Source organism: Calonectris borealis, chromosome 18 (genome assembly GCF_964195595.1).
Source record: "Calonectris borealis chromosome 18, bCalBor7.hap1.2, whole genome shotgun sequence".
In the NCBI taxonomy this organism is placed as follows: domain Eukaryota; kingdom Metazoa; phylum Chordata; class Aves; order Procellariiformes; family Procellariidae; genus Calonectris; species Calonectris borealis.
This window is the reverse complement of record NC_134329.1, coordinates 9,086,897-9,104,172: the sequence shown is the minus strand read 5'-3', so window position 1 is coordinate 9,104,172 and position 17,276 is coordinate 9,086,897. Positions and strand designations below refer to the sequence as shown.

General features: G+C 40.2%; 2 protein-coding genes across 7 annotated transcripts in view; both read left to right on the top strand.

Moving 5' to 3' along the window:
• The window catches only part of MPHOSPH9 (M-phase phosphoprotein 9), a 31,852-nt gene extending 18,443 nt beyond the window's left edge, over positions 1 to 13,409 (top strand). For 5 of the 6 annotated variants that reach the window (XM_075167775.1, XM_075167780.1, XM_075167777.1 and 2 more), the window contains 13 exons: positions 297 to 384; positions 1,188 to 1,403; positions 2,254 to 2,301; positions 2,677 to 2,741; positions 4,515 to 4,616; positions 6,176 to 6,313; positions 7,014 to 7,189; positions 7,983 to 8,147; positions 8,476 to 8,596; positions 9,405 to 9,508; positions 10,323 to 10,534; positions 11,079 to 11,147; positions 12,343 to 13,409. In XM_075167775.1, the coding sequence (XP_075023876.1) occupies positions 297 to 384; positions 1,188 to 1,403; positions 2,254 to 2,301; positions 2,677 to 2,741; positions 4,515 to 4,616; positions 6,176 to 6,313; positions 7,014 to 7,189; positions 7,983 to 8,147; positions 8,476 to 8,596; positions 9,405 to 9,508; positions 10,323 to 10,534; positions 11,079 to 11,147; positions 12,343 to 12,444 (1,606 nt within the window). In that variant the 3' untranslated portion in view covers positions 12,445 to 13,409. The remainder of the gene's footprint in view (positions 1 to 296; positions 385 to 1,187; positions 1,404 to 2,253; positions 2,302 to 2,676; positions 2,742 to 4,514; positions 4,617 to 6,175; positions 6,314 to 7,013; positions 7,190 to 7,982; positions 8,148 to 8,475; positions 8,597 to 9,404; positions 9,509 to 10,322; positions 10,535 to 11,078; positions 11,148 to 12,342) is intronic. The other variant, XM_075167779.1, reaches the window with a different exon arrangement.
• Positions 13,410 to 15,922: 2,513 nt separating this feature from the next.
• The window catches only part of PITPNM2 (phosphatidylinositol transfer protein membrane associated 2), a 141,365-nt gene continuing 140,011 nt past the window's right edge, over positions 15,923 to 17,276 (top strand). The window contains exon 1 of the mRNA XM_075167774.1: positions 15,923 to 16,304. The gene's annotated coding sequence lies outside the window, so the exon portion shown is untranslated. The remainder of the gene's footprint in view (positions 16,305 to 17,276) is intronic.

Below are 17,276 nucleotides of genomic sequence, written 5' to 3'. Positions count from 1 at the left end.
AAGTGGAACTCTGCTCTGGTGCATCTGAGCTGCTTTTGGTTCTGCAGCTCTTACGCTCCGAGCCATCTGGAGTCTCTGCGCATGTTCCCAGTTTGCTGCTTGCCTGCCATGAGCACCACAGCCCTTCCGAGCAGAGACGCTGGGTGCTCGCTGCAGTGGCCGAAGGCTATGGGAGGAGGTCACAGTCTGGGCACCAAAATTCGTGGGCATCCTTGAGGAAGGAAAGAAGGCTATAAAATGTAGATTTATTATTTTAAAATTTCAAGATATTTTTGTAATCTGTATCTTTTGAATAGGTGTGACCAATTAGATGCGGCTCTGAATGAAGCAAGTGCTCGCATAAAAGCCCTTGAAAATAAGAATAATATGCTAGAAAAGCAAGTGGTAAGTATATGTTCTTAGTTCAAGTTGCTTTTTGACTAAAAGGGTAAGAGAATGCACATGTTCACTATCAAGATGATCTGTGTTTCCATACCTTTCTCTCTTTATTTTCAACCTTTCTCCTTAATATATGACATCAGCCAATATGTTACACCAGTGACTTTTCTAGCTGAGTTTCTTAAGACTCCCTACTTGAATCATCACTTTTGCTTATGAACAACCTTTCCAAGTTATCAGGGATCAGGCAAAGTTTAAGAGTGAAATATTGTGATGTGTTTATGATAATCTCTCTTTAGATTTTTTTTTTTTTCCAATGGATTTAATTACTTCCTCTTATGACTCCTTATTAGAGCTGTCATAAAAGCAAATCTCATCTGCACTGGGGCAAAAAGACTATCTCAAAGTATATTTATACAGTCTTTCTGGCTAGGTCAGCCCAGTTAACTTATGACTAGTTAACTGTATTTATTGATCAAAGAGCGGGACATTTTTTCATGGAAGTTAGACACCTGGAGAGACTAATTCATTGCACCTCTTTTAGACATTTTTCTATGCTGGGAAGCAAGACAGTCAGCTGGGATTAGAGGCCTAATCTCTAGATATTTTAAGTCCTATAAAATAAATACATCTTTGGGGTTTTTAGTCTTCATTTTCATTCTTTATACATCACAGAAATGAGCAAAAATCTTCTTTAGTTAATGTACAGATGTATCCTTGATTTCTATTTAGATGATCTTAGATTATGCTTTGTACTGAAATGAAAATCTGCTAGTTAAGCATTATAATGAATGTTTTTTCCCCTACAGACAGATTGGAGAGAACGCTTTTATGCAGTCAGTAATACTTCCAAAGTTTTGCAAGAACGTATTGAAGAAATGCGCACAAATAATAAAGAGAAGGATAACACTATCAGTCGACTAAAATCAAGGCTTAAAGATCTAGAGGAAGCATTTGAAAAGGCTTACAAGTTATCTGATAATAAAAATACAAGGCTAAAGGAAGAAAATAAAATGTTTCAAAATGTAAGTAAAAAAAATGGGCAAAGGTGTTTGCAGTTGCACAGCATGTTACGAGCACAGCAAGTCCTGGGTGTTTTGGAAAACTACTCAAAGTCTACCATTGTAAAGTCATCCAAGAGAACAGAAGTTATTCAGCTGACTACTTAGTAGGCTAGGTGTTAGGTGATACTACAGACCTAATAGATATTTAAAAACAATTATTGAAGGCAGCAGGTGTACTTGATGTGATAACACTTGCCATAGTCTGTCTCAGGTATTTTATCACTCTATGTGCTATTAGTTCATTTTATTTTTAGAGGTATCACAGGAAATTATTTTGGAACAAGTTATTTTTTCCTTAAGCTTAGTGGGAATGGACTGAATTTCTTTCATAAGTCATCACAACTTGCTAAAACTGTTAATTTTATGTATGATTTTAGACTGACTTAAAGGAATTATTCGTTTGATTCTTCAGTAATAGCTTTATGGAATGTTTAAATAGATTGGCTAGAAAAGTTACTTCATGCTTTAACTCCTTTTTTAGAATTAAAATTTCAAAATACAAAATCAGCTTTAAAGTCAGTAAGGAATTTTACTGGTTCATTCAGCTCCATCAGTTTCCTTAGAGATAAATCATTTGAAAAGCAGAAATATGTTGTGTAAGTAGCTCTGTCTCCTCTTGTCCTGTCTAACTTCTTATTATAATTAGAAGATGCTAGAACTTAACAAATACTATTAAAGTACACTCCGTATGCCCTGTAGTGCTTCTGCATGTTAGACAAGCAATTCAGATGATTTTACAGCAGTCAACAAAACTGTTCATTCTATATAGTCTCAGTGTGGGTTTGTGTGTTCTTTTTTTGTTTTGTTTTAGCTTTTAGGAGAATATGAGTCGCTTGGAAAAGAACATGAAAGAGTAAAGGTAAGTACATGCTAGTTAATTAAAAAAACAAACATGCAAAATTTGTGGTTATGTGCCATAGAATTAACTGAGTTAACTTAAGTATTTTGAAAAAGATTATACGGAAAGATGCATATTTATTTTAACTGATAGCTTTTTACTATATCTTCAGAGCCCAGGAAAGGGAAAATGAGGGAGTTTAGAATGTATCATTTTCCAGTCATAGACAGCAAAAATACTGCCAAATCAGCCAAAGAAATTGAATGGACCTCCCTTTCAAATAGGAAAGCATATTTAACACATTGTACATCAGTGTTGAAAACAGTTACTTACTTTTCTTTTAATACACTTCTGTAGTTTCTAGGCTTTTTACTTTTTTTCCTTGTGTGCTTGTAGGATACGTTAAATGCAACTGAAAACAAATTGCTTGATGCAAACACGCAGATTTCTGATCTGAAAAGGTAAATGCGAAACTGTGTTACTACTATTTTAACAGTATGAAATACAGGCAATGGCCTAAACATTTACTCCTAGATTATGAAGGCTGTAGATCTTGCAATTTTAATTACATCTTATGAAGCATTTCATGTTGCTTTATGTTACTTTGTACACATTGTAAAAATCTTGTTATTTTAGGATATGTGTTTTTTTCTACTTCCTTGATCACAATGTCTTCCAGTGGGATGTAATTAATTGCTTCCTTTCTGATGGTTGTCACTCAGCTAGCCCAGCCACTCTGCTGCTCAGGCTTTCTCTGCTGCAGTTGTCTCCTCGGGAGCCCCCAACTTCAGCTAACGAGTCTCTGCTCTGGTTTTCGGGAGCAAGGATGCTGACGGGAGTTTGCTGTTCAAGATTATGGCTCCTAGGCATGAATAAAGGACAGAAAGGTGTTCCGTGTATAGAGCAGGAGTAATACCTCCTATGGATGTCCCTCATCTGGATCTATTTTTTGGTTGGGAGAACAGAAATCCATTGAGCTTTATACTTTCCGGGTAGGCCCTAGGCAAGACGTATGTGACCACCCAGAGGTTTACAGTTTAAACGTAGCCTCTAGCTTGGGATTTCTCAGCTATTCCTTGTCAAGGGTGTTAAACAGCACACTTGCTCAGGAAAGTCTAGAGAGGTGGGAGGAGAGGACATCTGGGAGGGCTCTAGGGCAGGCATTGTAGAACTGTAATGAGGTGATGTTTCACGTCATTCAACTCCCTTTGAGGTTCTTTTGTGGGCATGTCCTGTCATAATTTCCTTTTATGTTTTTATATGAGCAGCGGAAACTGCTCTATATACTGTTAGGAAGATATTTTTTTATGGGTGGTTTTTGATGATTCTTCTAGAAATATGGCTACAAGTTTCACCTCAAAATTCATTCCAAATGTCATTGCCACCAAGCATTAACCTGTGCATAGTCTTCAGCCAAAACCAGAAAAATAGCAAATGGATATCTGGGAGATGTCACAGTCCTTTTCTTTGCTGTTCAGATCACCTGATTTTTCAAGAAGAGTAGAAAGAATGAATAGGAAGAATTTAAGAAAGGAATAGAAGGAAGCCAAAACTTTGCATTCAATTTTTATTGGGACTGTTGAGGAAATGAAGATAGTATGAAGGACAGTTCAGTCAAGTATTGGTGCTTCTGTTTTCCTGCCTGATTCTTGATGCTGCTAGCTAGGGACCATGCCAGACTGGGGAAATTGTAGTGGAAAACGGAGATTTTTATATCCTGCTCCAAACCCCTCTATTTCTATCCTCCAACTGGGGAATGTCTAAGATTGTGTTGCATTGCCAAGGGCTGGTTTACTGAAGATGTGGACTGCAGTATGTGGGGGAGAGGAAAATTACATGAAGAGCCTGAGCAGCAGATTGGTGGAGTTACCTGAGTGACACACAGGACAAGGAGCCACTCATTAAAACCAGAGTCAGGGAGGCCTTTGTATAAATACATCGTTTCAAGGAAGAAAAATGTTCTTGTTTTGTTTTCCCCAACCCCTCTGAGTTGAATGCTTTGATCCACAGCAATATTTCCTGGTCCTGTCTTTCTAGCTAGATTACCTAACTTATTTAACTTAGAATTCAAATACACATTTATATACGTATTTAGATAGATAGATAGAAATGTAGTAGTTGCTCTTGTTCTTCTGCTTCACCCAGGGTATCTGAATGAGTAAACTAAGAAATATGATACCTCCTTTATGTCTTTTAAATCATCTTATAATGCATCTTTGCTACATCCATATTAGGACAATTTCAAAACTTGAAGCTCAGCTCAAGCAGGTAGAACATGAAAATATGTTGAAACTTCGCCCTGTTACGGAAAGTCGTTTAAGAACCTCCTGTGCCAGGTAAGTGAATATTCCAACAATGTGAAAACAAGTCATGTGTTTTAGAATACTTTTTAATGTGTTTTGGCTAAAAATGGATGAAGAAGATGGCAGTCCATAGGCTAAACTGGATTAAACACGTGACGTAATCCAGAGACTTCACATGCCAAGAAATTATTAAAAACAAATAAATACTTTGGATAATATATGTGTGACTTGTCTCTAGTCTTCCTAAATGAGTGTTTGTTAGGTCTCAGTTGCTCAGCTGAATAGGGATTCCCATGCTTTACAAAGATCTTGGGAATAAAATCTAATAGTCCCATTAGACTTTAGAGGTTTTCTTTGTGTCTCTGTCATTGATTTGAAAGACTGATTACTGTGTTTTATCTTTCTAAATATAGTTTGTACAGGTATCCTGAGAGTAGAGTGGAAGTTCAATTAGAATGCATACTCTAGTTTGAATTGTGAATTTATGTTAAGGAAATTAAAGTTGGCCTGTATTCTGTTTTGCCCCTTTTATGTTTTAAAAGACCTGAAAAGCTTTGTCATCCTCTCCCCTTTTTTTTTTTATTTCTTGGTTATGGCTTCTTGGGTGTCTCTCCCAGCTGAACACTGATGTTGTGAAGCACAAAATAATAATGTAACATGTTTTGTGGATGTCCATTTGTATATATTGAACAGTAGTATTTTGGGGGATCTGATTTTTGATGATTATGAAGATGCAAGTAATTTATGTATTAATATATTACAGGGACAGATTTCTGTTTAGAGCTATTTTAATATTTATGAACAAGATCCCTCAACAATGAATGTAAAAAAGGAAGACCTGAACATGGCAGACCATGTTCACCAGGGAGGAGGATGGAAGAGCCAGTATGGATTTGGAAGTTAATCTGTCCCTAACTGATCTCAAAGGCTCAAAGAAAGCCTCATTCCAATTGAATGCACAGCAGGATAGATTTATAGAATAGCTTGAGTAAACAAGAACCTTTTTTCCCTAATTATCATCTACTTTCCTGTGTATAAAAATCACATTTTTCTTTTGATATTTCAAAACAATAATACACTCATTGATGCTTATTATTAATATCACTCTCGGGTCATCAACAGTGACTTTTTCTTGTTTGTGTTTTTTATTTTTTATGTTTCTTAGTGACTAATAAATGGTGTCAAAAGGAAAGCTGGGGTCAGATGCTCTGAACTATTGAAGTAATCTACATCAAAATGTTTTTGTTTAAGTAGTTGAGAACTACTTGTTACCCAAACCTCAGTCTGAGTAAGCAGCAATAAATTAGAAGAAGATTTTTGTAGAGTTCTGCATTCTGAGCATATTGTGTAATTTAGACTGAAACCTCAATATATGATTTTTTAAAATTTATTTTTACTTTACAAACATGTTTTAAAAAGCAATTGTTTTTCCACGGTGTTTACAGGTTTATTGTATATTTGTTATAGTTTCTGTTTAGCTAGAATAAATAACTGGATTTTCTTAATCTTTTTTTTTTCTTAAATAAAAAAAAAAAAAAGAAAGAAAAATTCAAAGCGTTTCATAATTTAGAAGGTTGTTTTTGTTCTCACAGTAAGTTGGCAACTCCTGATGTCAGCAGGCGAAAGTGGTTGATACCAGGAGCAGAGTATTCAATCTTTACTGGTCAGCCTTTGGAAGTGCAGGAAAGCCCAAAAGATAACCGATTAGAAGAAACCTATGTTCCTTCTAGGTGAGTCGGTTTCCTTCAGTCTCCGCTGTGATGTAAAGTTGAACACTTCTAAAAATAGTTTTATCCAGACTTGACTAGATTCATATTTCTAGATTTTCTACTTGTGAAATACGATTCTAAAAAAATTTCTTCACGTTGTAGATGCTATACAATTCCTTAAAAACAAATTCCTTCTTCCTTCACTAACCTGGTATGAAGCAAGCAGCAGCAGCCTTCAGCACCTTCCTTGAAATATCAGAAATCTTCAACCGCATCTTGTGCCACTGTCTTTATGCTCTCCGTGTTTGTGTCCAATTCTACTCTGAGTTTGGACACAATGTGCTCTGTTGCACTGGATGTGAGCTGTAGCGGTTGGCTGCAGCTTTCCACCAGTATGAAGCTTCAGGTGTAATTTAGGGTGTAATTTAGTAGTTTGCCGCCTTACTAAGCCTCTGTCAGGACCTATTTAGTTCTAAGAACATGTCAAGTCACCAAATTTAACTTGCACTGTTCAACTTCAGATTCTTGAATTGGCTGCAACACAATCCTCTGAGGTTCTTGGCTGAAATTAAAAAGCACCCTTAAAATTCTTCGTTTGACGATGGTAAATCTCAAACTAAATTTCTCCAGGTTTTTGTTCATTCAGCTAGTATTTGCATATATGAAATAAAGTAAAAAAACTTGATGCTTTTTTTTCCTTCACCACCTCGCATTCTTTAAGGCACCATTCTCCTCCTGAAAAAGACTCCTCACAAGAAGACTCTTCAACAAACACAATAGAAAAGAAAGAAAATGAGATGTCAGAAGCACCAATTATAAAAGCTTTTAAAGAACTTGAAGAAGGAAAAGCATTTAAAGATTGGGGTACACAAACAGAAAAAGAAGACACATCAACTAGTAAATTTTATTTTTGTATTCCTGAACTTGTCTTTACTGGCTTTTCTTTGTTTGCATGTCTTTTAGTTTTGTTATTCTCAGCATTAACCCATCACTCAAGCCTGATGGACTTTAAAAACAATTTTAGCACGCAAACTTCTAGAGTTTTCGTAAGAAAATTCAAAATTATATATAGCTAAGTGACTTGTTTAAAATAGAGGGAATGCAAAGGTTGCTGTTAGGTCTCAAGCTAGAGAGTAGTTAATGTCCTTTTTTTCTAAGAATATCTCAGTATTTATAAACAGTTAATGGAGTCCTAACAAATCTCTGGCTGGCTGTACATCCATTTTAGTTTTGTTCTCATGGTGTTGTATCAGAATGTTATTAAGAAAGCTGGCATGTGTACTGCAGGACTGCGCTGAGCTGTTCTAACAACACTGATTGAGGAAACCTTGTAATTAGAAAACATTGAGACTTTCTTAAATGCTTATATTCTTGGTTCAGGCAGGTACTCCAATCCTCTTTCCCAAAAGATGCTTTTGTCCTGCTTTCCACTGTCTCTTTATTAAATCAGTGTTATTTAGCATCACTTCTCCCACGGGTGCTGCAAAGGATCCTTTTTAATGAGTTAAACTATGTGTTTCATGAATATGATGAGCAGGAAGCAAGACTTGAGCAAAACATCACAAATATGTTGACGTGAGGCAGACTAAGTGCAGTCTTTGTGCAGTAAAAGCTGAGTACAGGGGGAATATTTGTGAGTTCTTGTATGGAAAAGGATTGATTAATATAACAACTTCTTCCTTTTAATTAGAAACATCAAATCGACGTCAAACTGTTGGGTTTGTTGAAACTTCTGTAGTTGCTAACCGATCCCCAGAGAAAGGTAAAGACCAACACAGACCAAAACGGTACAGCTCCCCTTCTGGCCTGAGGTCATCGTCCCTTCCTCCTTCAAACAGGAAATCAAATACTCCAAGTAAGTGGTTTTCTGAAGTTTGTGTTACACAAAAAGTAGAAACAAATAATGAAAGACTGCTCGAGAAGAAATAAAATAAAGATAGGATTTCTGCATTATTCTAACAGATAGTCTGGGGAAAAAAAGGTTGTCTATAATCATAGAAAACGTGAGAGTTCTAAGTTTATTTTCATTTTTCTATGTTGCGATGCACTTTTCATTCAATTTAAATAAACATGTAGACGGCTTTGAAAAGTGTTCTTTTAAGATGTAAGCATCTGATCACATGAGTGGGAGATACTGCATTGGGAGAAGTTTTAGGGAGTTAGACATACTTTGTCTTTTGCAGCAAGAAGAGATATAATGTTGGCACCAGTGTCTGTGACATACAGTCCAAAACGATCTCCAAAAGAAAACCTCTCTCCTGGATTTAGCCATTTGCTTAGCAAAAATGAAAACACAGTGACAAGGTACATCTTGTGAATACAATTGTGTTCTGATCACTATTATAGCAGCAGTATGTTTATGCAGGCTTAATGCTGCTGTTAGTTGTTCATTAGAAGTCCTAGAAAATGAGTCGTGAAGATTTCTGAATACAAAGCTAAGTTTTATTTTTTTAAAATCTGGCAAGAAATATCTAGAACGATTTCCCATCTTTAGCATTCACCAAGATAAGATATTGGGTTTACTATTGACACAACATTGATCAGTGACAAAGAAGTTATAGAATCGTTCTGTGGAGTAAGTCCGGATCTATGTGCTGCATATCAGGAGAAGTAAATAAAAGTTGAAAGTAGTATCTACCTACCTGTCATGGCACCTACAAGCATGTTAAAAATATATAAACTTAACTTTCTGCTAACTGTACTAGATACTATGGTTTCTATAGAGATCTTTGCTTGGCAAGGCTATGTAGAGTTTGAGAAGATACTTGGGTGCGAGATTGAAGTGTAGGACATGTGCTTGAGGAAGAAGAAATGTCTAGCACCACTTTGATGGTTCTTGAGAATGACAACATGGGAGCTCAGTGTGTTCGTGAGTGACAGCTTGGCCTGCTTCTGAAAGAAAGTCACATGAATGAGGTATTTTGGTGTGTGCAAAGAGGAGTATGTTAGGGTATGGTACTATGAGCAGTAATCAGAAGACTTGCAATGCCTGTGGGATAGAAATTGTTTTATAAAAAAATTGTTTATTTAACCAAAAGGTGAAAAAGTAGAAAATATTGTATTGCTTAATACATGATTTCCAGCAAGTAACTGTGTGCTTCCTGCTCTGTAGATTTGACATACTTCTAGATGACCTGGAAACTGGTCCTACATCTACTTTACAGCACAATAACGCAAGAAAAAGGCTCCAGTTTCTCTCACTAGATGATGTAGAAGGTAATCTGTCAAAGTGGGGGAAAACTGTTTGGGTTTTTTTTTTTTACCATAATTTCTTCCACGTTGGTAACAGCTGCTTAAATAGAAAGCTGACACTTTACTCTATGAAGTCCAGCTTTTAAAAATCCTCTAAATCTTCTCTTATTACTGTAGTCAGAGAAATACCATTCATACAGTATTTTATTTTTATGTATATGTGTGTGTGCACAAACACAATGGAACAACAAAAATAATTAAATTGAGAAAGAAGGGCAATATGTTTTCCTATGCTTAACTCAGTTACACAATACATATCTTAGCAGGGTCTACATTAAGATGAACGTACTCAGTCATACTAATAAAATTCTATTGCTAAACATTGCATTATAAAACCAGCTGTTTCAGGTTTTTTAAATGATTGATTGAACCAAATCTTTTCTCACTTTTGTAATTCTTGTCACAATGTTCTGCTTTTGTTTTTATTAATGCATTTATTTAGACTAGTGTTTTCATGACAACTAGTCTACTTGGTGACATTTAGAAATGTTGTACCAGTAAAAGTAATTCCTAATTAGCGCAGTACAGTAATTTGTTTGTTAACCAAAAAATATGCTGTGTTATAAAGATCGTTTGAAAGATGACCCATACAGATGTTTTGTATTCTTCTGGGAAGTGTGCTTAAGCCAAGCTAATGCGGCTTTGCTAGTCACTGTCCTCAGTTTATATACCTCCAAGGTCACACTGCTTTTCTTGTTACTAGTTTGTTTTCCTGTCCTATGTAATAATTGCACAGACAATTACAAAGCAAATAAAAAGACCCCTATTTTGTTGATAGGAAGGCAGCATTCAGGCGTCAGACACAGCTCCTGTGCTGAATCCATCAATACTGGAATGAAGAAGGCGACAGCTTGGGACGAGAGGAGCGTAGCACAAAAATATGAGCCAGTGCTATCACCTTGTGAGGGAGACTTCAAATATGCAGCAAGGATTAAGACTCTGGCTGAAACAGAGAGGCTTTTTGATGAGCTGACTCAAGAAAAGCAACAGGCAAAATACTTTTATTTTAAACTTGTGATGAAATATAATTGCATTGTATGAGAGGTGAGGGATGTAGCTGTATACCTATGCAATGCATGGCTGAAATTCATGCACAATTTCTAGTGTTACCCTATGAATGTGCCATTATCATTCCCTGCTCTACTTCTCATACTCCAGTCCTTTTCTGTCCCTAACTTCATTAAAGGAGAGTCACTTTAACATAAACACGGTGTGAATGGAACAGTTGGAGTGAATTTACTTTCTTCCTTAATGGGCAATGCTTTAAATCAGCCTTTCAAACAAGGAAGGTTATTCTGGCAAGTGAGAGTGTTCTATTCAAAATGATCCTTGAGAAGGTCTGCTTATGAATGTTAACTTTTGTATCAGTTTTGTATGGCAGAGTATTATGGAAGCATAAGTTAGTGTTTAAGAACAAGACTGGACGTATATCTGTAATCTACACACCTCACCTCTCTTTTTGTAAGATGAGTTAGGAAGGCTTATATTGGCTCTTGAAACTATAATTTACAGCTGAAGTATTTTCTGTTATTAGATTGAGGCTGCATTGAGTCGAATACCTTGTTCTGGTGGAAGAATGACCTTGCAAGCAAGATTAAATCAGGTGAAAAAGCTTCTACATATGACTGTTCTCTTAAGTTGCTCTTCCACAATTTGAGAATATGTAGTGTAGATGAAAGTTCCGCTACAGAGTAAGCACGATTACTGTGGGAATTTTTCCATACCACTGAGAATTGTTCCTGAATATGGCTTGAATTTTGAATCTGTGTAAGTCTGGATAATTTGTATGCAAGTGATTCAGAAAAGAGTAATTAGCCCTGCAAACATTGGATTTCCACCCCCCCGCCACAAACTGTCAACTTTTCTTTTGTGTGAGTGTGTGTATATATATGCATATAAAGAAAAAGTATGTGTGTGTATACATATATATACATACACACACTACATAGTGTATATTCTGCATAAGACTCTTTATATCTTCTATTTTTTATACATGGGATGCATTTTTCCGAATTACTGCAAGAAGTCTGTTCTTGCGGTAACACTGAGAGGTAGATAAAAGCAATATATTAAGAAAATGCAGTGACTATGAAATAGATCCCTGAAACTGTATGAGAGGATGTTGTACTGTAGAAGAAAGTGCAAAGTTTAGGTTTGTTTGTTTGTTTGGGTTTTGTCTACTTGAAAATATAAAGAAGAAAATAAGAAGGCAAAAATAAGTAGTGTAGGTGGAATACAGGAGAGTGCCTTCTTTGGAAAGTTCTGCAGACTCTCTTAGTAAAAACAAGTGTCTCAAAGTTGTGTTTTAGAGGTGCGAATCCTACAACTTCAGAATTTCCTAAATTGTAATCCCAGGGCTTGTTATCAATTTATCAATTTGAAAGTAAAAGTCCATTCCAGTAAATCAATACTGCCACTCATTATAGTGGTCAGCTGCTTCCTAAATGTGTCTCCCTAATTAGCAGCCTGTCCTAATTCTTGTCAAGTTTACCTCATGAAGTTTCATAAGTCACATTGAAAAAAAAAAAACCAACCAAACAAAACAAAATACCTGAAACAGTTTTTAAAAAAAGCCAACAACCCACAAATACACACACATACATAAAAATAATATGAAAAGTTTGTAGGTCTGGCTCTAGTTTTTGGGTGCTAACAGAATGCTAGCAATGCTTCAGAAAGGATACCAGTTGAATATAGGAATAATAGTAGTTTCTTCATTTTAGAAGGATCATTGCATTTTGTTCTATGTTATTAAATCCTTTTTTTCCCCCCCCCTTTTCTTTAACTGTTTCTTTTAGGAAGCCCTGGAAGATCGTTTGGAAAGGATTAATAGAGATTTGGGGTCAATACGCATGACTCTGAAAAGATTTCATGTTTTACATACCTCTGCAAATCTTTGACAATTCTCTCTTAAATGCAAATATGCTTTTTTTTTTTTTGCACTAATATGTAATTATGCACTCAGTAAATGCAAATTGTTTTGTATTTTTATAAACCCTCAATAGTAGTTTTACAACCATGTTACCCTTTACAAACAGCAATATTTTGTACTTCAAACAGCCACCTATATTTTAAACATATTTTTGTTACGCTTGAGAAATCAATGTTTATCCTGTATTGTAATATTTTTAGAAATATTAATTATTTTTAAATAGTGATATTCAATTTATAATAAGAAAAAGAAACTAAAAGGCAGCTTGTTTTCTGAAAATGATAGTGTTATCTTTTTGCACTTCGTTTTCCTCACTATTTTATAAATATTTATGGTATGATGTAAATATTAGCCAGTAGGAAATTTTGAACTTTAATACAAAAAGCAACATGAATTACCTGTGTTAAAGATAACTACTGTTATATGGTAAATCCTTTTAATTTACACCTTATAACATGGATATTTTTCATTGTGACAAAACTGTGAGCAATACTTCCGTTATGGCTGGCTGGCTGCAAATCGGTATGTGTTTTGCTAGTTTGGTTGCCACTGGCTGTGTTAGGAAAATATTGCTCTAAATTATTGGATGTCTCCCAACAGTCGCAGTGAGTAGTGTTTCGATACCGCGAGTACCAGGATTCATGAGACTGACAGCAGCCATCCTGTCTCCCAGTGAGCAACTCAACTCCAGCTGACGCTCCAGGACTGTAACTACTTAACCGAAGTTACTGTTTTAATACGCCAGACTGGGGTTTGTGCCATGCCAGTGTTCTGATCGCATACATTTCCAAATCAAATCCAAGCTGAATTTGTGAACATACATGCATTTTTCTCGGTGAAAAATACGTATTTGCTAGTTGGCATATTGCTGAATTACTGTCCAACATTGATATTTCAGTTTGTATTTTAATATTAAATAAATGTTTAATTAGATTCTTTCCTCCTGCCCAAGAACAATAATAGGTTCTGGGATATTACATCAGCGATAATGTAGTTTTTAATCATATTGTGTGTTTCAAATTCTGTCCTTGTTCAAGATGTTTAGCCACCAATGATGTGATTATAAGGCCAGAATAGCTGTCATAAAGGAAGCTTGTGAAGGTCTGATTCTAAAATTAGAGTGCTGTGTTTTAAGATACTTGATGAAGAACCGTCCTACCCATGCACAGCCTTTTCAAAAAAATTTTATTTTGTGCAGCTGCTTCTGCCCTGTGGGTTCTGCTAATACAAGATCAGAGTTGGGGAGAAGTCAAAGATGTTAGTTACTCATTTTCCCCTTTACTCTAAAATGTCGAAATTGGCTCTGAATGCTTGGAGATAACTTGCTCAAATATACTTCCAGGCTACACAGATGTACAATTTTGATGGTATTTCATATTCTTGCTTGTAATTTTTACTCAAAAGGGGTTGAGGGAGGAAAAGAGAATCTTGACTTCCCCGTGCAGCTCTACTATTTAGCTGAAGAATTTTTCCCCATCATTGTAAGTTATTAACAGGTACAATTTAAAAATGTCTTTCAAAAGTAACATTCAGCCAGGAGCATTTTTCCAAGGAATCCATCACAGGAAAATTTCACAAGTCCATTAATGGTCTTGATTTCTTTCATCATGGTCTTGTTTTCTTTCATCAGCACTACACCAAAAAAACAAGCAGACATTTCCTGGCAGGCGTTAGAAGTAAGCAGGTAAATTGGTTAAGCTATTTCGCTGCCTTTCCTTATAACCTCCCTTTATCTCCACTCCATTCTTTCCAGTGCTGTTCATATTCATGTCCTCTTTTTTTTTTTTTTTAATTACATCCAGAATACTGAATTGTGAGTCAGAATTTATTTTTTAATCAAAAGTCCTCCTCCATCTGTTGGAGCTCTTCAGGCTATTTCTGTTCTATTATAACACTGAAGTGGGGGGGAAATGTAAGTGTTGCTCTTAGTAAACTTCTAGGACAACGTTTTCAAATAAATGTCTGGCTTCGGGTGACCTGTATGGTGCCTTCGGCCTGATTCTTCAGAGGGGCAGAGAATCTGCAGTTCCAGATTAAATCAGTGGGAGGCCTGAATGCTCAGTGCTTCTGAAAATCACACCCGAAGCATCAAAAAGTGGGGCACATGAAGTACATGTTTACTGTGGAAAACGTGACTGCGCTTGCTGTGCACTTTGCTGGACGCTGTCTTTTTTTTTTTTTTTTTTTTTAAATCCCTTTTAAAATTCTTCCCCTGAACATGAGCAAATTGCCTTGTTCCATATTTGGGGACAAATAAGGACTTCCAGAAAAGCAGAAGCTTATGCTACCTCTGAGGAGGACTTCAATCATCTTCCTCTTGCGTTCTTCCACCTGACACCTCTCAGCTATGTAGACATTTATTGCCTTTCCAGATCTACTAGGTTTTGCTGGGAGCCCCAGGCTTTGCTCTGTCTCAGACTGCCCTTACAAGACACTCCCATGCATAGTTTTCTCTATGATAATAAACATTACAAATCCTTCAACTCTGAGATTTAACCTTTGGAAAACAAAATTTCTATTTGTCCACATCTCTAAAAGGCAAATTTAAAAAAAAAAAAGTCTCTGTACCATTGATAGCTTTGGGTATAATCTGCCTTCCGCTGGGAACTTTGTCTCTGAAAAGAGCTATGATGCAGGCTAGAACTTACTGTGGCAATGCAGGCGGTGGCTGCAAACCAAACTCCTGTACTGGGCAGGCTAGCTCTGGCTTTGGGGGGTAGCACGCAGGAGTGCGGGTATCCTCCCAGTGAGAGCAGAAACGGAGCGGGTTTTGGTGAGGTCCGGGGGAGTCCTTGGGGGTGAAGAGCTTGAAGCATCAGCTGTGCAGCTTGCTTGGAGCTGGTGCATTTGGAATTATCCAGGACTTAACGAGGTTGCTGGTAGTGGTTTGTATTTGCGGAGTGGAACAGAAGCGGTGAAGTGATGCATCCTTAAAAAAAGAAAAAATGCAGCAAATTGACAAACATTTAAAATGGTAGCAGATTTTGTTAGGTTTTTTCTGAGGTTTCTGAACAAAATGATTGCTAAACCTTTAGTGATTTTTTTTCCAGTCTTTGCAGAGAGCAAAGTTACAGGAGTAACCAGCACTGCTCCAGTCTGCAAAAAGCCCGGTGCCAAGGGCAGGGCTAGAGCAGAGACCGGCCGGGGGAAGTTTCGCCCCGTAGCCGTTAGTTACCCTTCCTGCGCGCACCGGTGAAGGTGCCGAGCAGGGGAGGGAACCCGGCGCGGGGCAGCGTCTGGAGGAGGGCGGTAAGAGCACCCGCAGCCCGCGCCCGGGTGCCGGCCGGGGCGAGGCGCCCAGCCCGCCGCTGAACGCGCGCGGCGGCCCCGCGGCTTCGCGCGCGGCCCGGCAGAGCGGGGCGGTTACGGGCCCCGCCGGCGCTCCCCGCCGCGGCCGGCAGGCGGCGCCCCCGTCCCGCCCGCCCGCCCGCCCGCCGTGCGGGAGCGCCGGCCCGGCGCGGGGAAGGAAGTGGCGGCTCCCCGCGGCGGTGGGCACGGCTCGGGCGGGGGAATAAAGCTGTTCGGCCGGCGGCCGCCGCAGCGGGGCAGGGGCAGCGCCGGCGTTCATCGCCTTCCCCGCTTCCCCCCCCTCCCCGCAGCTGCGGCGGCCCGCCCGCCTCGCCTCCCCCCGCCTCCGCCGTCCCCGCGCCGCGGCAGAGCCGGCGGGCGAGGAGCTGCCTGCGCCCGGCCCACCCTCGCCGGGGATTATGCCAACGGAGCGCGGGCATGTCGGCAGGCAGCGACTCGTAGGGAGCGGCAGCCGCCGAGCCGCGGCGGCATCAGCAGCAGCACCAGCGGGAGCCGCGTCCGCTGCGCCGGGAGCAGCCGGTGCGTGGTGGGGGGACGCGCGGGGGGCGGCGGGGCGGGCCCCGGCACCTGGCGGCCCCCCGGGCCGTGCCTCAGCGGGGGCGGGAACCGCCGCGGGCCTGAGGGGAGGGCGAGGGGGTGAGGCCGGGCCCGCGGGGCGGCTTCACCTCCCCGAGGGGCCGGGGCGGCTCGGCGGGCCCCTCCCCGGGGCCTCGGCGGCCGGCGGCGGAGGAACGGCCCCTGCGGGCCGCGGCGCGAGCGGGTGCCGGGCCGGTACCTCCGGGCGCTCCCGCGGCCTGAGCGGGGTCGGGCTGTCTCGTCGCCGCCGCCAGCGGGATGCGTCGGCGGTAAAAGTTTCCCGAATAGAGGAGTAAATGCCAGGGAGGGACAGGTCTGCTGCGCCGCGGGGTCTGCGGGCGCTGCAGCCGTAGCGGCACGCTGCCTCGGCTCCTAATTACTGCACACAAAATAACGAGGGATTCATAGCCGTGCTCTAACGCACCCCGCTGGTGTACTGGTGAGGTTGGGTTGTGTGAGACCCCCCCGACCCCCCGTTATGCCTTTCTCTCAGTGCTGGCGGGTCGTAGGCAGCAGACACCTTTCTCCTTTGCCCTCGGTCGTGGTTTGAGTGTCGGCGTTTGACAGCCGGGGACGGGCACCCTCCGCACCGGGCGTTTTGTGATGGCAGAGGGAGCGTTTTCGGTAGGTCGTGGCTGGACGTGCAGGAAGCGGTGCCGGATGTGGGGGAACCGTGCCGGCAGCCTGCAAGCGCCGTACGTGTGAGGCCAGAGCGGACCCTGCCCGCGGGAGAGCCTTCGCCCTGGCCGTGGCCCTCCTTGTCCTCCCTGCTGGGTTACCGCATCTCTCAGGCTTGAATTTCGACGAATTCAGCTTTGGCAGAGTCTCCGGGTGGAGACTTGTCGTGCGGTGGGGATGGCGGTGGCCCGCGAGCCCCTCGGACGAGGCCTGGCCGTGAGGAGGGAGCGAAGGTGC